Source organism: Melanotaenia boesemani, chromosome 14, assembly GCF_017639745.1.
Source record: "Melanotaenia boesemani isolate fMelBoe1 chromosome 14, fMelBoe1.pri, whole genome shotgun sequence".
NCBI classification, from domain to species: domain Eukaryota; kingdom Metazoa; phylum Chordata; class Actinopteri; order Atheriniformes; family Melanotaeniidae; genus Melanotaenia; species Melanotaenia boesemani.
In genome coordinates this window covers 472,495-491,141 of record NC_055695.1, presented here as the reverse complement: position 1 = coordinate 491,141, position 18,647 = coordinate 472,495, and the positions used below count along the sequence as shown (strand labels likewise).

The following is an 18,647-nucleotide window of genomic DNA, read 5'->3' as shown; positions in this document are numbered from 1 at the left end:
CTCTTCAGTTCACCATTCCTATTCTAGATTAGATTTATTTCTTAACTAGCAGCTCGCTGATGAATGACATGTCAGAAATCAAGATCCATCCTATTAGCATTAGTGATCACGCACCAGTATCATTCACTCTGAGAAGTAAGAGCAATAAACCAGCAACTAGAAACTGGAGATTTAATACGTCATTACTTAAAGATCCTGAGTTTATCAGCTACTTTAAAAGAGAATGGTCCTTATATCTAGAAAATAACGACTTGCCAGAAACTTCAGCGTGTCTGGTTTTCTCCTTGTTTGTTTTTAACTGATTAGCCAGGAACCTTCCAGATTTGTTTCCATGTTCAACGTTCTCCAAGCGAAGTCTTTGCACCAAGAATTGTGTTTTTTTTTTATCTATTATTTCATTAAGTTCAAGTTTAGCTTTCCTTATATGGTTCAGTCACACTCGTCTATGAACCTCCTCTTCCTCATCCTCTGCATGCTGACTCAGCACTGAGGTGTCCAGTGTGTTTATACACTAAGAGATGCTTTGGTTCAGGTGTGTGTGTTTCTGGTTCTTTGGTTGTTGCTGTGATACATGTTGTTGTTGTTGTTTTGGTTATTTTTTAGAAACTCCTGATGATTGTCTGCTTAGTTTACCTGTAAAAGCTGTAGGAAATTCTCTGCTGTGTTTCTGTACAGGTGTAGCTGCTTGTCTGCTGTTAGGTTGGACTGAAGCTCGTTGCTTCTGTCTGCTGGATCTTTGCCTCCTTTTTCTTTTTTCTATTCTTCTTTTTTACTTCTCTTTATTATTATTCTCATAATAATTTTCTCCTTGGAGACATTAAATCAGGACATAGTGGAAACCTTCCTCTTGTTTAGAGTCTCAGACCAAATGTTTTTACTAGTTAATTATACTAACCAGGTTAAGTCAGTCTGATTTTGGATATGCATATTTTCCCCATCTGAATGTAATCTGAATCCATTAGAAAATAGAAAGTATTCCACATTTCTCTGACAGAGCCAACACCCACTCTATGGAACGTGATCACATGTGTGACAATGGGATAACTGGTAGGTAAACAGGAAAAATGAGAGGTCAAATTTCAGATCTGAAACCAATTCAGCCAAAAGTCATCATGAAAGCCGGATACGAGCTGTGGACTCCAGCTCGTCTCAGACGGGAAGACTGGACACGCACGTGTCCTCACAATTCTGCATCAACAGAAAGACAGTCTTTTCTGGGTAAGAACCTCAGATCAGTTCCAAGATCAACCAGAACCAACACCAGACCAGAACCAGGTTCTGTTCAGATCAAGTTTCAGACGGGGCAAAAAGACCGACTCCCCCTTAATGAAGGCGGGCAGGAGGAAGGAGGTGCACGGAAGAGGAATAGGAGGAGGAAGAGGAGTTCAACTCATGCACCAGAAAACAAAGTGAAGCTGCCGTCACTGTGAGTTATTCTGCAGGTCAGGAGGGAGCAGCAGAGCTACAGTCCCACAAATTATCTCCTCCTCCCTCTGCAGTGAGAGGAGGAGGCTACGGGGCAGGAATACACCCCCACGCCTGTCACCTCAGCTCAGGACCAGCCCACAACGTCGAAATATCAACCCCACCACCCACCCAAACGCATTGCTGAATCACCCGAAGGAGGTGGAGTTGTGAGGAAATGTGAGGGGAGAAGAAGAGTGAGGATGAAGAGGAGCTCAGGAAGAAGAGTTGGTAGCTGCAGAGGAGGAAACACAAAGATCCATAAACCATAAAAAGTGCTGCAGTGGAGCAAAACCAGGCTCTCCATCCTGGAGGTGCTCCCAAACAGACACACAAGTTTCTCCATAACAACAACATGTCTCGTGTCAGGTGATTCTGGGGTCCTGCAGCCCTCAGGTGCAGAACTGAAAGATGACTGAGTGCCTCTAGGTGGCAGTAGAGGTCCAAACATGGCTGCAGCCCCACGGTGAAGAACCATTGCTCTAACTCGTAACTTCTAACTGCCATGGAGAGTCTTTTCTCCTGCTCAGGTTTCATGACATCACAGGTATCTGATTGGCCGTGGTACTTGCTACCATTTATCCACCTAAGCAGGTTGGCTGCTTCCATCTGAAACCAAGATGTTTCCGGACTCCTGTGTGTCGTCGTCACTGGAGCTGAAGGAGGCCTCTGTGTGTGCACTGACCTTGAGGCTAGTCGAGAGCTGGGTTTGTTTGTCTACGTGCATGACGTGTGTGCACGGTGTGGCAGACATCCTCCTGCCGCTGCAACATCTGTTTCACGTCTCCAGGAGGACGACAGGAAAACAGGCTCAATATCAGTGTGTTTAGCACGTGCAGCAATGCTCACAACATTTTTTACAAGTCCAAGTCAAGTCTCAAGTCTTAGACCTGAAGTCCAGTACATACGGCATGAGAGTGGATTTTCTGTTCATACAGGAGTGTCTTCATCTCCTCTTCCACCTTCCACCGCCTCAGAAAACTCCACCGCCACAGCGAGGAGGAGACGAGTGGTTGGATCTCTGGATGAACTCTCTCCTCAGTCCGGCGGCCATTGTTTCAGAGCTGCTGTTTTACTATTATTATCATCTCACACTATCTGTCTGTCTGTCTGTCTGTCCGATCGATGGACGGACGGACGATCTATCTATCTATCTATCTATCTATCTATCTATCTATCTATCTATCTATCTATCTATCTATCTATCTATCTATCTATCTATCTATCTATCTATCTATCTATCTATCCATCCATCCATCCATCCATCCATCCATCCATCCATCCATCTAGAGCAAGGAGAAAAGGTGGGGGCAACAAGTTATGCAAATGGATGTTAATTAGGTAAAAAGTGAATGAAGCCTGGAGCAGGAGTGTGGGAATGAGGAGGCAGCTGCACTCTTCCTCATGATGGAGGGAGCAGAGGAGGAGGAGAGCAGAGTGGCAATTGACATGTTAATGAGGAAGAGGAGGAGATGAGGAGATGTTTTTTTTTCTAATTTCTTGTTTGTTTGTGGATGGGGGGCATATTTCATGGATGTGGGGGAGGAAGGGGTCTGCATGCTGTTAGGCCACACAAAAGGATGATGAAGGAGGAGGATTAACCCTGAAAACTCAACCAGATCCCGTCCAGGAGGTTTACAATCCAGCCACTAAATGTAGTTTTATTCAGAGACACTATCTAGTAAATCCACAATGATCCATGATAACAGCATTATTTATCACATTTCACCATAAAAACATCACCATCACTACTATGTTGCTAAGAGACCTCTATTTAGACCTGGACATGATGATGAAGCCACTTCCTGTCAGACTTTCCACCAATCAGAGAGCTTAGATTGACGGGAACGTCCAATCAGGAGCAGCCAAAGATCAACCAGTGAGCAGAAAGTTCTATGTGTGTGTGAAAAGAAGAAAAATAATGCTCCTCTATGGCTGGAATAAAGCCAAGAAGACGTTTCTGATGCACGGTGGCGCCACAAAGCAGCTGAGCTGGAGTTGGTTTAGTGAGGATAGCAGGTAAATAGTAGCAGGAATAACTGGAAATGAGGAAAAAGTGGAAACAGGGAAACAGAATGAGGTGCAGACAAGAAAAGGTTTGCTTGCTCATTGTTGAGCTTCCTAACACTTTAAGGCTTGAAAGGACAGACCTGTATGAAAATTGCTCAAACCTCAAAAAGGGTCTTGAACATAAAAAGAAAAATGGTGACAGATCAGGAAAGAGTCACCAAACAGTTTGGGAAGGTGAACGTCCGTAAAGCCACTGGCCCTGATTTCATCTGTTTAGCATCTTATTTTAACCTCGCTGAGCAGATTTTATTGTTGCTTTTGATTTTTAACTAACACAGTTCAACAGGTTTTAGTGAATGGCCACATGTGTGACATCCCGGGCAGGCAGTGTTCCCTCGCCTCTGCTGTACACGGACACCTGGCGAGCCGGCCAGGAGGGAAGCTAGCCGCTCACTTTCTCACATGTTCCATTATCTCTGCTTCAAGGTTTCAGGCAGAGCTCTGTCTGATTTTGTCCCATCACGTGGAGACAAAAACTAATGATAACTGACTTCAGGAAAAAACCTTCAAAACATGATGTCAATATAATGAATGGAGAAAAGATCGAAACTATGGACACCTCCAGATACTTGAGCACAATACTGGATTCCAAAATCAAATTTTATAAAATCACTGAGGCTGCTGCAAAAAAAGGTAAAAGTGTATTTACCTGCTGTAGAATTTGAATTCTTCTAATGTATCTAAATCCATTTTATGTGTCTTGTATTAAGATTCGTATAACTTTTCTTAAAAGTGTTGATCGTACGGTGAAGAAACAGCTGGACTGGCAGCTGCTCCAGAAAGCAAACAGCATTACTGGTCTTCATGTCCTGAAACAGAGGACGGCCTTCGTCCCTCCAGGAGGCGCCATCTCGCTCCAAGAAGGTAAATACCGATACGCTAATTCTGGTATTCCTTTTTTAAATGCTACTGACAGAGCTTAGCGGGAGGAGTCAATCTATTTTATCTATTTATTTCTACTGCTGCACCTGATGTTCTATCCTGAAAACTTCCGTGGGGAAGGTACAATGAAAACTGGTTTATACTGGGATTAAAAGCTTCAACATGTGGAGTTTTCAGGGATAATGACACACTGCAGAATGGACTACATTACCCATGATCCTCACCAGCTGCTCTGATTTTAACATTCGACCCAAACGGGTCAGCAACTGCTCAGTCGTGCCCGTACCAGACCGTCCAGTCGGCACCCCCCACCTCATCTTTCATCGTTTACCAGCTGTCACCTCAGAAATAATTCCTGCTGCGTTCTGCATCCTAGCAGAACCTCTGGGGACGGGTCGAGGTGTAAAGTTACAGCAGAACCAGAACCGCTCCAACTCTGAACACTCAAATCCTTCAAATTCACTCTGGAACCTTTGACATAATCCCACCAGCTGAAGGGCATTTACACAATTTCTAAACCTGTCTTATTAAGATGGAAGCACAGAACTCCGAGGTGGAATGCCACAGGACCAGAAAGAATGTAAACAAACATCAGCTGTGAAGACGAGAAAGGCCATTGTGGTTGTCAGGACCGCTCGAATGCCCCTCCTCCTCCTCCATGTGACCACAGCTGAGGGTTGAATTATTCAGTCTGGAATGCAATGACTAGGAAGCCTGCTCAGGTTTAACCTGACCCAGAACCTGGCCTGAAACGTGGTCCGGAACATGGTCCAGAGCTTGGCCCGGAACCTTGGCTGGAATTTGGTCCGGAACCTGGTTGTATTGGTTCAGGTCCGGTTGAAGCAGCTTAGCATGTGCAGAGACAGAACCCGGTGAGGACATTTTAGAGGACACGAACCTGCAGAGCTTTAGGCTGACAGCATTTTTGACAGTATTAGCGTCTAACCCCCCCGCCTCCCCCCTCCCCCACTGCACCCTTGAAATCCTGTGGTGACCCAGAGATAGAAAACGGGTCGGCCAAATGAATTGCTCGGGTGGCAGATCCATGCGGTCCATTACGGTGAGGAGATGCCGTACCTGTGCTGAGTCAGCAGTCCGCTCAGTCCATCCGTCTAATGGACGGCAGAGGAATTTAATTAGCAGGAAGCTGCAGACGGGGGAGGGGGGCACTGAGCGGTCAACCCCTGCTGTCATCCTCTGGAAACCCCGTCCATCAGCAGGATGATCTGAGCTCTGATCATCAGAGGCTCATTTGTTCTGGTGTTAACCGTTGTGGTCACATGATCCGGTTGGAGGGCGTTTTCTCACACCTGATGTTCAGAGGACTCACAGGTGGTTCTGAGCTACATCTGGGTCCATTTAAAGTTCTGAAATCCTGCAGGACTGAGATGTCAGTTCTGGTCGGGAAAGCTGTGGTTCTGTAATCAACTCATAAGGAAATGTTTCAGAACCAAGTCAGATCCCCACATCAAATCAAACCCAACAGGAGACTTCATTTTCGCACATGGATCGGCCACCACAGAGTCCAGACCTGAACCCCATGGAGGGTCTCTGGGATGTGCTGGAGAGGCTTTGCTCAGTGGTCGGACTCTCCATCATCAGTACCAGATCTTGGAGAAAAATTAATGCAACTCTGGATGGAAATAAATCTGGTGACGTTGCAGAAGCTTCTAGAGACGATGATGCACAGAGAGAATCAGAGATAAAGGAGGTCCAACCAGATGTTAGCGGGTCTGACCTTTTATGGTTTGGTGGTGACTGTTGGCCAGGCATGTGTCCATACGCCGCCTTGTTATGTAGCTGGTCACCATTGTCCAGAGTCCTGGTCCAGATAAGGGATGTCACAATTCTAAATTTTCTTGGGTTCTTGATTATTGTAAGAAAAATAATCAGAATATTACAATTATCATAATTTCCCTGCAAGGGATTAATAAAGTATTTCTGATTCTGATTCTGATTATTATGTGTTAATTTCAAAACACTATAATGTGAGAAACCTCATGAACACTTTGAGCGCCACCTAGATGGCCACCAAAGACTTGCAGTTATGCACCTAACGGCTGCAACCTGATTAAATAATTGTAGTTTAATAAATGGAGGTAATGAGACAGAGCTTAGAGCCCGGGTGGAGTGCTAGCTAGCGCCGTCCAGTGTGAGTTAACGCCAGTGTTGCCAGACTGAGTGGTTTTCCGCCAATTGGGATACTTTTCATCACACAAGGCAGGAAAAAATGCAGTGGGTGGGTGGATGAAATTAGAGCTGCTTTTGCCCAGATGTGGCGGGTTTTTAATAACACTGCCTGAGCCTGAGCAGAAACGGGCTGATGTCCGCTACTTTCAGACCTCCGCGGCAGATCTGATCCAGCTATTAGCCAGCTGACCAGCTTCCAGTGACTGTAAATAGTTCTAGATGTTCCCAACATTGTTCCACATAACGGAAAGACTGAAGCTGATTCTGCTGTAAGCTGATTTATTTTCTAGCATGATCATATTTGACAGATTTTTTTAACTGTTGCCTGTTTTTTCTAAGGCATTGCTTGGTAATTTAAAACATTTTAATGTTTTTTTGTGTTTGGAATCTATGATGATTAAGCTGCTCTGTGCTGTTCAGCCAAGTGTTTTAGCTCCGTCTAGAAAGAGCTGCCAGCACCCCTAGCAACAGTGTGTTATACATAGCAACGGTGTGTTTTGAATGTTTGATTGATTTAAAAGAAAATATCAAATTATGTTACATATTAAATTGAAAAAGAAACAGCTACTATGGAGTTTGAAAAGGAGCAGGATGAAGTATCTATTTATTTATTATTTATTTAGTCCCTTTTACAGTCATAATTTAATCTGCCGTAGAGTTGTTGCATTAATCTTTTGTCAGGTTTTAAAAAGGCAGAAAAAATAAATACAAAAATAAGAAAGTAGCAGTACACATTCATACTCATGTACACATCTGATTACGTACACATGTAAACATGTGTACACATACATACACATATGCATATCCACATACACTCAGAGACAAAGCTATTACATATATAAAGTCATATACATATTTAAATTTTATACCCACTTACATACCTGCATATGCACATACAGCACACTCATTCATGTATATAAACATACACCTTCATATACATTTGAATTTCTGCTTACTGAAACACGTGAATATACCCACACATACCTATACATTCATATTTATTTACAGATGAAGCTTTATGTACATATTTAACTTTATTTGTTAACATACGTTCTTTTTCTTTATACTTCTTAAATAACATTTCTTTGCATGATTTCTTAAACTGGGTAATGTTTGAACACTGCTTGAGTTCTTCTTGAAGATTATTACACAACTGTACACCATATCCTATAATGACCATCCTTTTCATAGTTGTTTGCATACTTGAAATATACAGATAATATCCACCTTCACCATTAAAACACATTTTTTGTATGTGGTCGGGTAGTAAATTGTTAGCTTTATACATTTTTATTGTTGTTTGCAACTTCACCATACCACATAATCTGAGTGTTTTTAACTTTTGTATGAGATTTGTATGTTCCCAATATCCAGCTTTGCAGACAACCCTTATTGCTTTTTTCTGTTGAGTGTATAGTGTAGCTTATTTGGATTATTTATAGTATGATAATATATAATTATCTACCATTTGTCTGTGGTCATTTGATGTAGTTATGAAGCTCTGGATACTTATAAATTTTTTCTATGACCTGTGTAATTATTTTACGGGTTTACACAATTGTCTGACAATTTCCTGATTTGGGCTGGTTTTTATTGGATTGGCCAGGTTTGAAGTTGTGATTGGTCTTGGTCAATCTCATCTAGCAACACTGGTTAACGCTCTTCAGCCTTAGCTAACACTCTCCAGTGTTAGTTAACACTCTTCAGTGTTGCACTGTCCAGTGTTAGCTAAAGTTGTCCAGTGTTAGCAATGCTATTGAGTGTTAGCTAATGCTATCCAGTGTTAGCTAACCGTGTCCAGTGTTGCACTGTCCAGTGTTAGCTAGCCCTCTCCAGTGTTAGCTAACCCTCTCCAATGTTAGTTAACGCTCTTCATTGTTAGCAGTGCTATCCAGTGTTAGCTAACCATGTCCAGTGTTGCTCTGTCCAGTGTTAGCTAACCCTCTCCAATGTTAGTTAACGCTCTTCATTGTTAGCAGTGCTATCCAGTGTTAGCTAACCATGTCCAGTGTTGCTCTGTCCAGTGTTAGCTAACCCTCTCCAATGTTAGTTAACGCTCTTCATTGTTAGCAGTGCTATCCAATGTTAGCTAACCATGTCCAGTGTTGCTCTGTCCAGTGTTAGCTAATGTTGTCCAGTGTTAGCTAAAGCTATCCAGTGTTAGCTAGTGTGCTCCAGTTTTATAATAAGACTAATACAGTGTCAATATGTGAAGGGCCCCGGGGCCCCTTTATACTGGAAAATTTGGGCCTCAACATCAACAAGATCCAGAACCCCTGCTATACAGACACCATGTTGCATTCAATGACACGTTTATTCAGTGGGACAGCTGGAAGAGCAGTGTGCTTCTTTACAGCAGATTTTTTTTTACTCTCATTGATTTTTCTGGTAAAACAAAAACACTGAAGAAAGGAAAAGAAATGATTAGGATGAAAAGATGTAATCAGTTCCCATCAGTCTCAATAAACATTCCCAGATTTAGAAGATAAATGATAAAAAATCTAAAAATCTATCTGAATTTTTTCAGATTTCAGGTTAAAATAAAACGTTGGCATTCTAACCAGGTTCTTCATCTCCTCCTTCCCAGCAGCCATACGGCGCTCTGGAGCATTCCTACTTCCACCATCTGTGGAGGTTTTCCCTGCAGATGTTCACAGATGCTTCATGTCTACACACATCCGGAGCATGTGTGTGTGCCTGGAAAAACTGTCTCCAAGCAGTTCGGGATAAAAATGGATCGAGGAAAGATGAATCCGGAGGTCAAAGGTTAAAAATTTAGTCGAGGAAAAAGACAGGTGAGCTCTGTAGGGAAAAAATCTGATCCGAACAGCCACATTCAGGAATTGTAGACGTTGCAGACAAACTTTCTGGATTAATCTCAGATTTTTTTGAACGCTGCTGGAAGGAAAACCAAGTCTGACTTAAAACTAAGTTTCCCATCATGCATCTGCAGATGCTGTTTCTCCTTTCAGGATTCAGATCTCTGTTTGGAAGTGAAAACTGAAGCAGAACTTTCCACAGGTTTTCTGATCCGGCCCCAGATCCTCCTGGTTCGGTTCACCTCTCTGAAAGACGGGTGAGTGTGGTCACTGCGTCACTGTGTGTACTTCAGGGACCACAGCAGAGTGTTTCTGCACTTGCTTAAATCGGCTCCACATGAAGCGTCTGTAAGAGGAGACGGGGCAGCATGGCTCAGTGGGTAGAGTGGTCGTCCTGTAGCCCAAGGGTTGCCGGTTTGATTCCGGCCTGGTCGAGCTCATGTCAAAGTGTCCCTGAGCAAGACACCGAACCCCAAATTGCTCCTGATGGGTCGTGGTTAGCACCTTGCATGGCAACTTCTGCCATCAGTGTGTGAATGAGTGAGTATGACGTACGTGTAAAGCTCTTTAAAAGTATAGACCTTTTACCATTTCAGACGAGCCGGGGCAGAACTGATCCATTTACACTAACCCAGGCATTGTTTTTATCCGATCAATAAACTGATTTATTCTGTAAAGTAACAGGATGATGTTGTTGTAAACTAGCACTGTTTAAATAAAGCTGGATTCACACATCACAAGAAAGCTGATCTGAACATGAAGCCTGTAAAACAGGATCCTGTTCCCCAGGAAAATTAATCAAAATTACAGGAAATTAATCTGAGATTTATTTGTAAACAAATGATTTATTAAATAAAACTTGAAAACAAATTAAATAAATGACATGTTTGTCTGCAACAATAACTGAAGGTCCTTCCTGGTGTTGCTGCACAGTCACAGTAATTAGCTCAGGAACAAAACTCCAAATCTGGTAAAGAGCTCAGGAGGGAACTAGGTCTCTCTCTCTCTCTCTCTCTCTCTCTCACACACGCACACACACACACAGGGTTGTGTACGGTGACTGGAGCATCGAACCGTCGGGATCGGTTTCTTTTACTCTGAATGCTCCCAGATGGTCAGAAGAATCTGACCCCAGAATTCCTGCTGGGAACTCCTGTTAATGAGTGGTTACATCATCAGCTGTGACGGTTTCGGATCTGTCCAGAACGCCGTAGTGACCCTTTCTGACCTCCACCCGGTCAGGAGAACACAGAACTGAAGTTTATGTTCACTTAACACCTGTTTGACTTTAACTGACGTAACACCTGAAATTATTTCCATAACTAGAAGCTCAAAGACAGATGGGTGGGTGGGTGGATGGATGGGTGGATGGATGGGTGGATGGATGGATAGATTGTATAACTCATTTATTAATTAATAATATTTTAAATAAACTAACTCTCTTCCCAGTCAGCGAGTGCCACGGTTTCTACAGCAACGCGACTGGTCCACAGGGATGGATTTAATGACCCGCCCGGGCCAGTTGGACCGGACTGCCTCCGAGCTCGGTCCAGGCCCCTTTTCAGGCCCGATCGGGCTACACCAGGACCGGGGACATCTCCTCCACCAATGGAGACATGAAACACTGAAGCCTCTCCATCGCGCTTCCCTTCTCCTCAAAATAAAACCACCAGGCAGCCAGAACCTCCAAACGCCACACACACACACGTGCATGCTCACAGGTGCACGCTCACACACACACAGCTCTCATTGGGCTTGGACAGGAAATGATTGTGATTAAATCTCAAGGATGCAGATCTTTCAAGAACGTTGGATTCAGGCTGAAACTGGGACCATTCAGGTCATCATGTTCCTGGTTGATCGGAATCAGAGTTCAGCCGGAAAACCGGGAAGAATTCTTTCTACAGCATTTTTTAAAAAGACCTGAAATTTTCTCTCCTCTGCAGGGTTTTCCCTGAAATCTGAGGAGATTCCTGTCAGTAATTTAAGCAGGTGAGAAGCTGAGGGAAACAGAAGGTTCCTGGAAAAGGTCCACCTTTTCACAGAAGCTACAAAGCTGCCACAAACAGAGGGCGCTCGCAACCAAGTGTTTTCAGTGTCTGTTAAACACCTCCAACGCAACGCCATCCATCAGTCTGTAAGAATCAGTCTGCAGGATTCAGTCTGCAGGAATCAGTCTGTAGGAATCAGTCTGCAGGGATCAGTCTCCAGGAATAATTCTGCAGGAATCAGTCTGCAAAAATCAGTCTGTAGGAATCAGTCTGCAGGAATCAGTCTGCAAGAATCAGTCTGTAGGAATCAGTCTGCAGGGATCAGTCTCCAGGAATAATTCTGCAGGAATCAGTCTGCAAAAATCAGTCTGTAGGAATCAGTTTGCAGGAGTCAGTCTGTAGGAATCAGTCTGTAAAGAAGTCTGTAGGAATCAGTCTGTAGGAATCAGTCTGCTGGAATCAGTCTGTAAGATTCAGTCTGTATGAATCAGTCTGTAAATCAGTCTGTAGGAATCAGTGTGCAATTCAGTCTGTAGGAATCAGTCTGTAGGAATCAGTCTGTAAGATTCAGTCTGTAAATCAGTCGGTAGGAATCAGTGTGCAATTCAGTCTGTAGGAATCAGTCTGTAGGAATCAGTTTGTAAAGAAGTCTGTAGGAATCAGTCTGCAGGGATCAGACTGTAGGAATCAGTCTGTAAGATTCAGTCTGTAGGAATCAGTCTGTAAATCAGTCTGCAGGAATCAGTCTGTAAATCAGTCTGTAGGAATCAGTCTGTAAATCAGTCTGTAGGACTCAGTCTACAGGATTCAGAATGTAAATAAATCTGTAGGAATCTTTGTGTAAATCAGTCAGGAAAACAATCTGTAGGAATCAGTCTGTAGGAATCAGTCTGTAAATCACTCTGTAGGAATTAATCTCTAGGATTCAGTCTGCAGGAATCAGTCTGCATGAATCAGTCTGTAGGAATCAGTCTGTAAAGCAGTCTGTAGGAATCAGTCTGTCAATCAGTCTGTAGGATTTCAGTCTGTAGGAATCAGTGTGCAATTCAGTCTGTAGGAATCAGTCTGTAGGAATCAGTTTGTAAAGAAGTCTGTAGGAATCAGTATGTAGGAATCAGTCTGCAGGGATCAGACTGTAGGAATCAGTCTGTAAGATTCAGTCTGTAGGAATCAGTCTGTAAATCAGTCTGTAGGAATCAGTGTGCAATTCAGTCTGTAGGAATCAGTCTGCAGGAATCAGTGTGTAAATCAGTCTGTAGGAATCAGTCTGTAAATCAGTCTGTAGGACTCAGTCTACAGGATTCAGAATGTAAATAAATCTGTAGGAATCTTTGTGTAAATCAGTCAGGAAAACAATCTGTAGGAATCAGTCTGCAGGAATCAGTCCGTAAACCAGTCTGCAAGAATCAGGTTGCAGGAATCAGTCTGCAGGAACCAGTCTGAAGGAATCAGTCTGTAAATCACTCTGTAGGAATTAATCTCTAGGATTCAGTCTGCAGGAATCAGTCTGTAGGAATCAGTCTGTAAAGCAGTCTGTAGGAATCAGTCTGCATGAATCAGTCTGCAGGAATCAGTCTGTAAAGAAGTCTGTAGGAATCAGTCTGTCAATCAGTCTGCAGGAATCAGTCTGTAAATCAGTCTGCAGAATTCAGTCTGTAAATCAGTCTGTAGGAATCAGTCTGTAAATCACTGTTGGAATCAATCTGTAAATCACTCTGTAGGAATAAGTCTGCTGGAATCAGTCTGTAGGAATCAGTCTGTAAATCAGTCTGCAGGATTCAGTCTGTAAATCAGTCTGCAAAAGGTGAATTACTCGTCTCCACGGTGACACCTGAGAGGTGGATTATCACCTACCTTCCTTACACCCATGTCTCTCTCTTACAGACACACACACTGCAGAAGCATCAGGACGGTGTGTTTAATGTTTGTTTACAGTGTTTACATTGATTCGACATGCTCTCACTTCTTCCCAGCTGATCACCACCATCATCATCATCATCATCATCATCATCACTCTCAGTTTACAGCTGAAACTCCATCACGCATGAGCACTTACCTGTGTGGACAAAGTAGGCCAGGTAGAGATCCAGCTCCTTGACGGAAACTCCGATGTGATGTGGCTGGACGCACAGGCTGGGGTTGGAGCACTGAGGAGACTTGACCAGCCGCTCCCCGTCCGTGCTCTCTAGAGGAATCCCTTTGAATAAAATCACCATGACCAGGTCCAGTCTCCAGACTTTGTCCGCCTGCCGCAGGCAGTCAATCCTCCTCATCTTGCCCTTCTGGTCAGGGTTGGACAGCACACAGCACGGCGGCTTCTTCCCCGTCACGGTCAGCACAAAGTCCTCCCTAAACTCGGGTCGGATGTCCTTGCGTAGCTTGGCCAGGAGGCGTGACGCCCACTTCTGTTTAACCTCTGGCTTCTCACTAAGCAGCTCATCCTTCACGGCACGCTCCTCCTCCTTGGACATGCGCTTTTCGTGCTTCTTGAAGTACTTCCTCTTACGAGCCTGCAGGTTAAACCATGTGTAGGCGAAGGCCCGGACGTGGGGCAGCAGGGCTTCGATGAAAGGATGGAATTCATCCTGCAGGGCAGAGACGAGAGACAGACTGAGACGAAGACATCAGAAAAACTACATCTACAATCACTGTCACACACAATTCAATGAGATTGTTCCTGACATCGTGCACACCGGTGATCCCGTTAGGCGCAATTTCAAAACAATCCATCCATCCATATGTCCATCCATCCATCCATCCACCCATCCGTCCATCCACCCATCCATCCGTCCATTCATCTTTTCATCCATCCGTCCATCCACCCGTCCGTCCATCCATCCATGGGACGTTATTACGTTTTAACCTGATTATTGTAAAAACGTGAAACGTTTTACGTTATAAGTTTATTGTAAAAACGTGAAACGTGTCATGTTGTAGGGTGATAAGTTTATTATAAGAACAAAGCCTGTACTGTATGCAGATGTTGTTACGACCTATATTGGAGGAAAATACATTTTATGGAAAATAGTCATCAAGCAGAAACATTTCAGTTCTTTTTGACAATGATTAATTGTTCTACTCTGGTTTATTGTTGTATACACGGAAATGTAGGACAGTTATGAGCAACACGGTAGGTCACCTGCCTGCGCACAGTGAGACGGTGTGTGTGTGTGTGTGTGTCTGAATTGCCACAGAGCCGGCATCCCCAACTTGGGACGTCTTTGCGCCAGTGTCCTGCAGGTTTTCAATATGTCCATACTGCAGCACACCTGACTCAATGGGTTGTTAAGAGGCTGGTGCAGACCTGGTTTATCATTGTATCCAAGACGTTTTTACAAAAACCTATCATATTATAACGTGATTTGGTCCCATTTATTTTTTTATTTTGGTGACAGCTCCGCGCTTCCATAAACCCGCGGAGAAACCGATGTGGCAAAAAGGATTTACAACGCAAAGTTAGAAGTAATAACGTGTCTATTAAAGCTACTGCAGGTTCATATAGACCTGTTACAACACCTTATGGTCGAAACTTTGCTTACAACCCTGTTTACATCATAGTTATTATAGACATCATTATCCTCCATCTCAAAGAACAACACAGGGTGCTGCTCCACCACCACCACCCTGAACAGACACACACCCATGTCTATCTACTTGTGTGTGTATATATATATATATATATATATATATATATATACTTTTAGATGAGTAAGATAAATATGATATAGTTAGGGAGTGAAGTTGTTTTGTTCATCGGTGTCTAAAGTTACTGATTGGTCAAGTGTTTCCTGGCCGGTTTGCTGAGTCTTTGCCCGTGGACTCTCGCTCTAAGTTTTTACAGCGACATGCGCTTCAGTACAAGAGATGCAGCTCACCGCGCAAAGCTGGATGCGGCTGGATTTATATGCCATGCCAAAATGGAGAAAGGGAAATAAAATAATCCAGCGAAGCCACTTAAGAGCATCGGAGGACGTTTCAAGAGAAGCTCGACGTGAAACAGCTGGGACCTGATCAGCCAGCTAACTGCATGCAGCAACGCTAATGCTTTATTCTGCTTTCTCTGGCCCAGCATGGACTCACACAGGTATGACTGATTTAAAGCATTTTTCAGAAAAAGCAATGAAGCACGAACCAACTGGGATCCACATGCAAAAGCACAGGAAGGCTCCAGGAGAGCGATCCATTAGCATGAAGCTAGCCTGCGTGGACATGATGAAAGCTCAGAAAAGCTCAGGAGACTTTTTCTCCTTTCAAGCTGACGAAAACATTGGATATTTCCACTCAGCTGGCGCTCCATTGTCCCTGATGAGCAGAAGTTCGTTTCCCGGGCAGATGATGGTGCAAGATGTGTGTGAATGCACACGATGTTCACTGCAATGCTAACCAACTCAACCTCACTGTGCAGCAGGTCGCTACTCACATCCCAATGGTTGCTCAGTCCTTCTCCGACCTGGCTGGATTCTCTGGCTTTTTTCAAGATCTCCAAAGAGAAGCTGCATGCTTGAACAAGTGGTGGCACTGAGACTCCACCAGCAAGCACAGTAGGACGGAATGTCCATAGCCAGGCGCTGGACAGCAGGTTTCAGCTCCAACAGGACCTGCTCCAGTCTTCTGAGCCCATCGGGGAGAGTCTGATCCTGGCACTGTGAGGGCGGCTGGGGGGTGACCATCCCTGGTCCATCACATCAGGCCTCTTATGGACTTTCTGTACAGCCAGCGCCAGCAGCGGAGGGAAACGTCCACATTTCAGCTAAATCATGTATGTTAAATTTTTCTGATACTGTGTTAATATCTGTGATGCCTGAATTTCTTATTTGACCTGAAATTAAAGCTTAACTTTTCTCTGCTGGTTCTGTTCTGCTGCGGCTCTTAATATCATTCTCATTCTTCTTATTACCAGCAGTAGCTTTTGATTTTACATCAAAGATCATGTTAAATCATGTTTAAATTTCCCTGAGGACTCTCCAAAGGGATTAATAAAGTATTTCTATTCTATTTTATTCTAAATATAGTTTAAATCCACGTTTAATTATTAAAAAAAGAAAAAAAATCCTTTATGTTCTTTTAAAATGAATTGTGTTTAATTGCTTTTAATCCAGATGTTTCCCATCAGGGTGAATCCCTCCGTCTCATGATTTCCTCACGCTAACACCATGCTAACACCATGCTAACTTAATGCTAACCTCAAGCTAACACCATGCTAACACCATGCTAACATAATGCTAACCTTACGCTAACACCAAGCTAACTTAATGCTAACCTCACGCTAACACCATGCTAACTTAATGCTAACCTCACGCTAACACCATGCTAACATCATGCTACCTTAATGCTAACCTTACGCTAACTTAATGCTAACCTTACGCTAACATCATGCTAACTTAATGCTAACCTCACGCTAACACCATGCTAACTTAATGCTAACCTTACGCTAACACCATGCTAACTTAATGCTAACCTCACGCTAACACCATGCTAACTTAATGCTAACATTACGTTAACACCATGCTAACTTAATGCTAACCTTACGTTAACACCATGCTAACTTAATGCCAACCTTACACTAACACCATGCTAACATCATGCAAACACATCTGTCACCCTCAGCTACTAAAACCCTGGCAAACCATGTTGGACCTAAAAGCCACTTCCAGTCCGGTTTTGTGAGATTCGGGTCTAAACTTGGAAAACGTGAAAAATAATGATTTTATTTACAGCAATGGATTATTTTTCTGCTTTTATGAGGACGTGTTGGTGATGAAAGTGAAAGTGTTAATGAAGTTAAAGAAGCAAGGTGAGATTTTTCCGAGGTTCCTGGATGTCAGATCATCTGAACTCAGTTTGAGTTTGTTTCAGACCCACCATCAGAGTCCTGAACCTCGTCCACCAGTCAGGGACAGATGAGGACAGGTTTCTGGGACTGTTCACCAGGACGAAGACGAAGCAGGAAAACAGGAGAACGGGTCTGAGGTCACGTTTCTAAGAACAAAAGCAGGACGCGGAGTCTCGGATTCAAGCCTGGGCTCGGCGGAAAGCGCATCTACAGGCTGTGCTTCCGAGCGCCAGCTGCAGCGCTGCTCTCCCTCCCTCTGGACGGATCTGAATGCAGCACATTGTTTCTAGTTGGAGTCAGTCCAGGAGAACGAGTTTGTCTCCCAAACCGCCTCCAGCAGCTCAGCGGCCGACCTGCAGCTTCCAGCCTCTCCTGATTCCAGATGACTTTCTGCTTCTGCGTCCTCGGGCCGTCATCAGGACACATTCCACAGTGGATCTGCAGCTCCGCTCTGGATGCTCCTTCAGAGCCACATTCCAACATTCCTCACGGCTTCCTGACCCACTCTTCCTCCAGGAGCAAACTCCCACAAACAGGCCACATTCGGCCTCAGCCCGAGCAGGAGGACGTCCATGGAAGCATGGGAAAATCAGCGTCAGTCAGGATGTTCAATTTATTCCATTTTTATTTTATAAGAGGAAATAAAGGAGCAGCTGCAGGTTGGCAGCTCCGACACATTCCAGGAAATCTGGATCTCAGTCAGAATTCTGGGAATCCTAAAACCCTGTATCCTTCTGTCCTCTGGGAAAGGTGCAGGATGAGCCGAGGAAGGAGAAAAAACAAGGATTAAAGAGATGTTTTTGTTCAATAATCCAGATTATTGAGATCTTGTTAAATAAAAAGTATCAGATGAAAACATTTTTCCTCTTCCTCTTCCCGCTGGCCTCAAACACTCGGCTGACTCTACTGGAGGGAGAAATTCCCAGACTTTCTGAAATTTATCCCACTGGATCCTGAAGCAGTCGTCTGCCTCCAGAAAATGTTACCTCAGGTTTTCTTTTGTTTTTCTTCTTCTTTTTTTGGTTTGTAAATTGACCGACCCAGCAGGAGGATTCCTCTCCGCAGAGACACGGAATGAGATCCAGATTACAGGCTGGAACCACAGCAGGAACGCTGATCCACACACAGCCAAGGAATTACTGGCTGAGGACGGCAGCGGCCTCCCGACACATCAAGAACACAAGACACCGTCCTCCACCAGGACACATTCCAGCTTCCCAAACCGTCCCGTCCTCCACCAGGACACATTCCAGCTTCCCAAACCGTCCCGTCCTCCACCAGGACACATTCCAGCTTCCCAAACCGTCCCGTCCTCCACCAGGACACATTCCAGCTTCCCAAACAATCCCGTCCTCCACCAGGACACATTCCAGCTTCCCAAACTGTCCCGTCCTCCAC

The 18,647-nt window shown here is 44.0% G+C and overlaps 1 protein-coding gene across 6 annotated transcripts in view; it reads right to left on the bottom strand.

The window, feature by feature from the left end:
* Positions 1 to 18,647, bottom strand: part of nfia (nuclear factor I/A) — a 158,539-nt gene that overhangs the window by 85,125 nt on the left and 54,767 nt on the right. For all 6 annotated transcript variants that reach the window (XM_042005890.1, XM_042005889.1, XM_042005893.1 and 3 more), the window contains exon 2: positions 13,473 to 14,001. In XM_042005890.1, the coding sequence (XP_041861824.1) occupies positions 13,473 to 14,001 (529 nt within the window). The remainder of the gene's footprint in view (positions 1 to 13,472; positions 14,002 to 18,647) is intronic.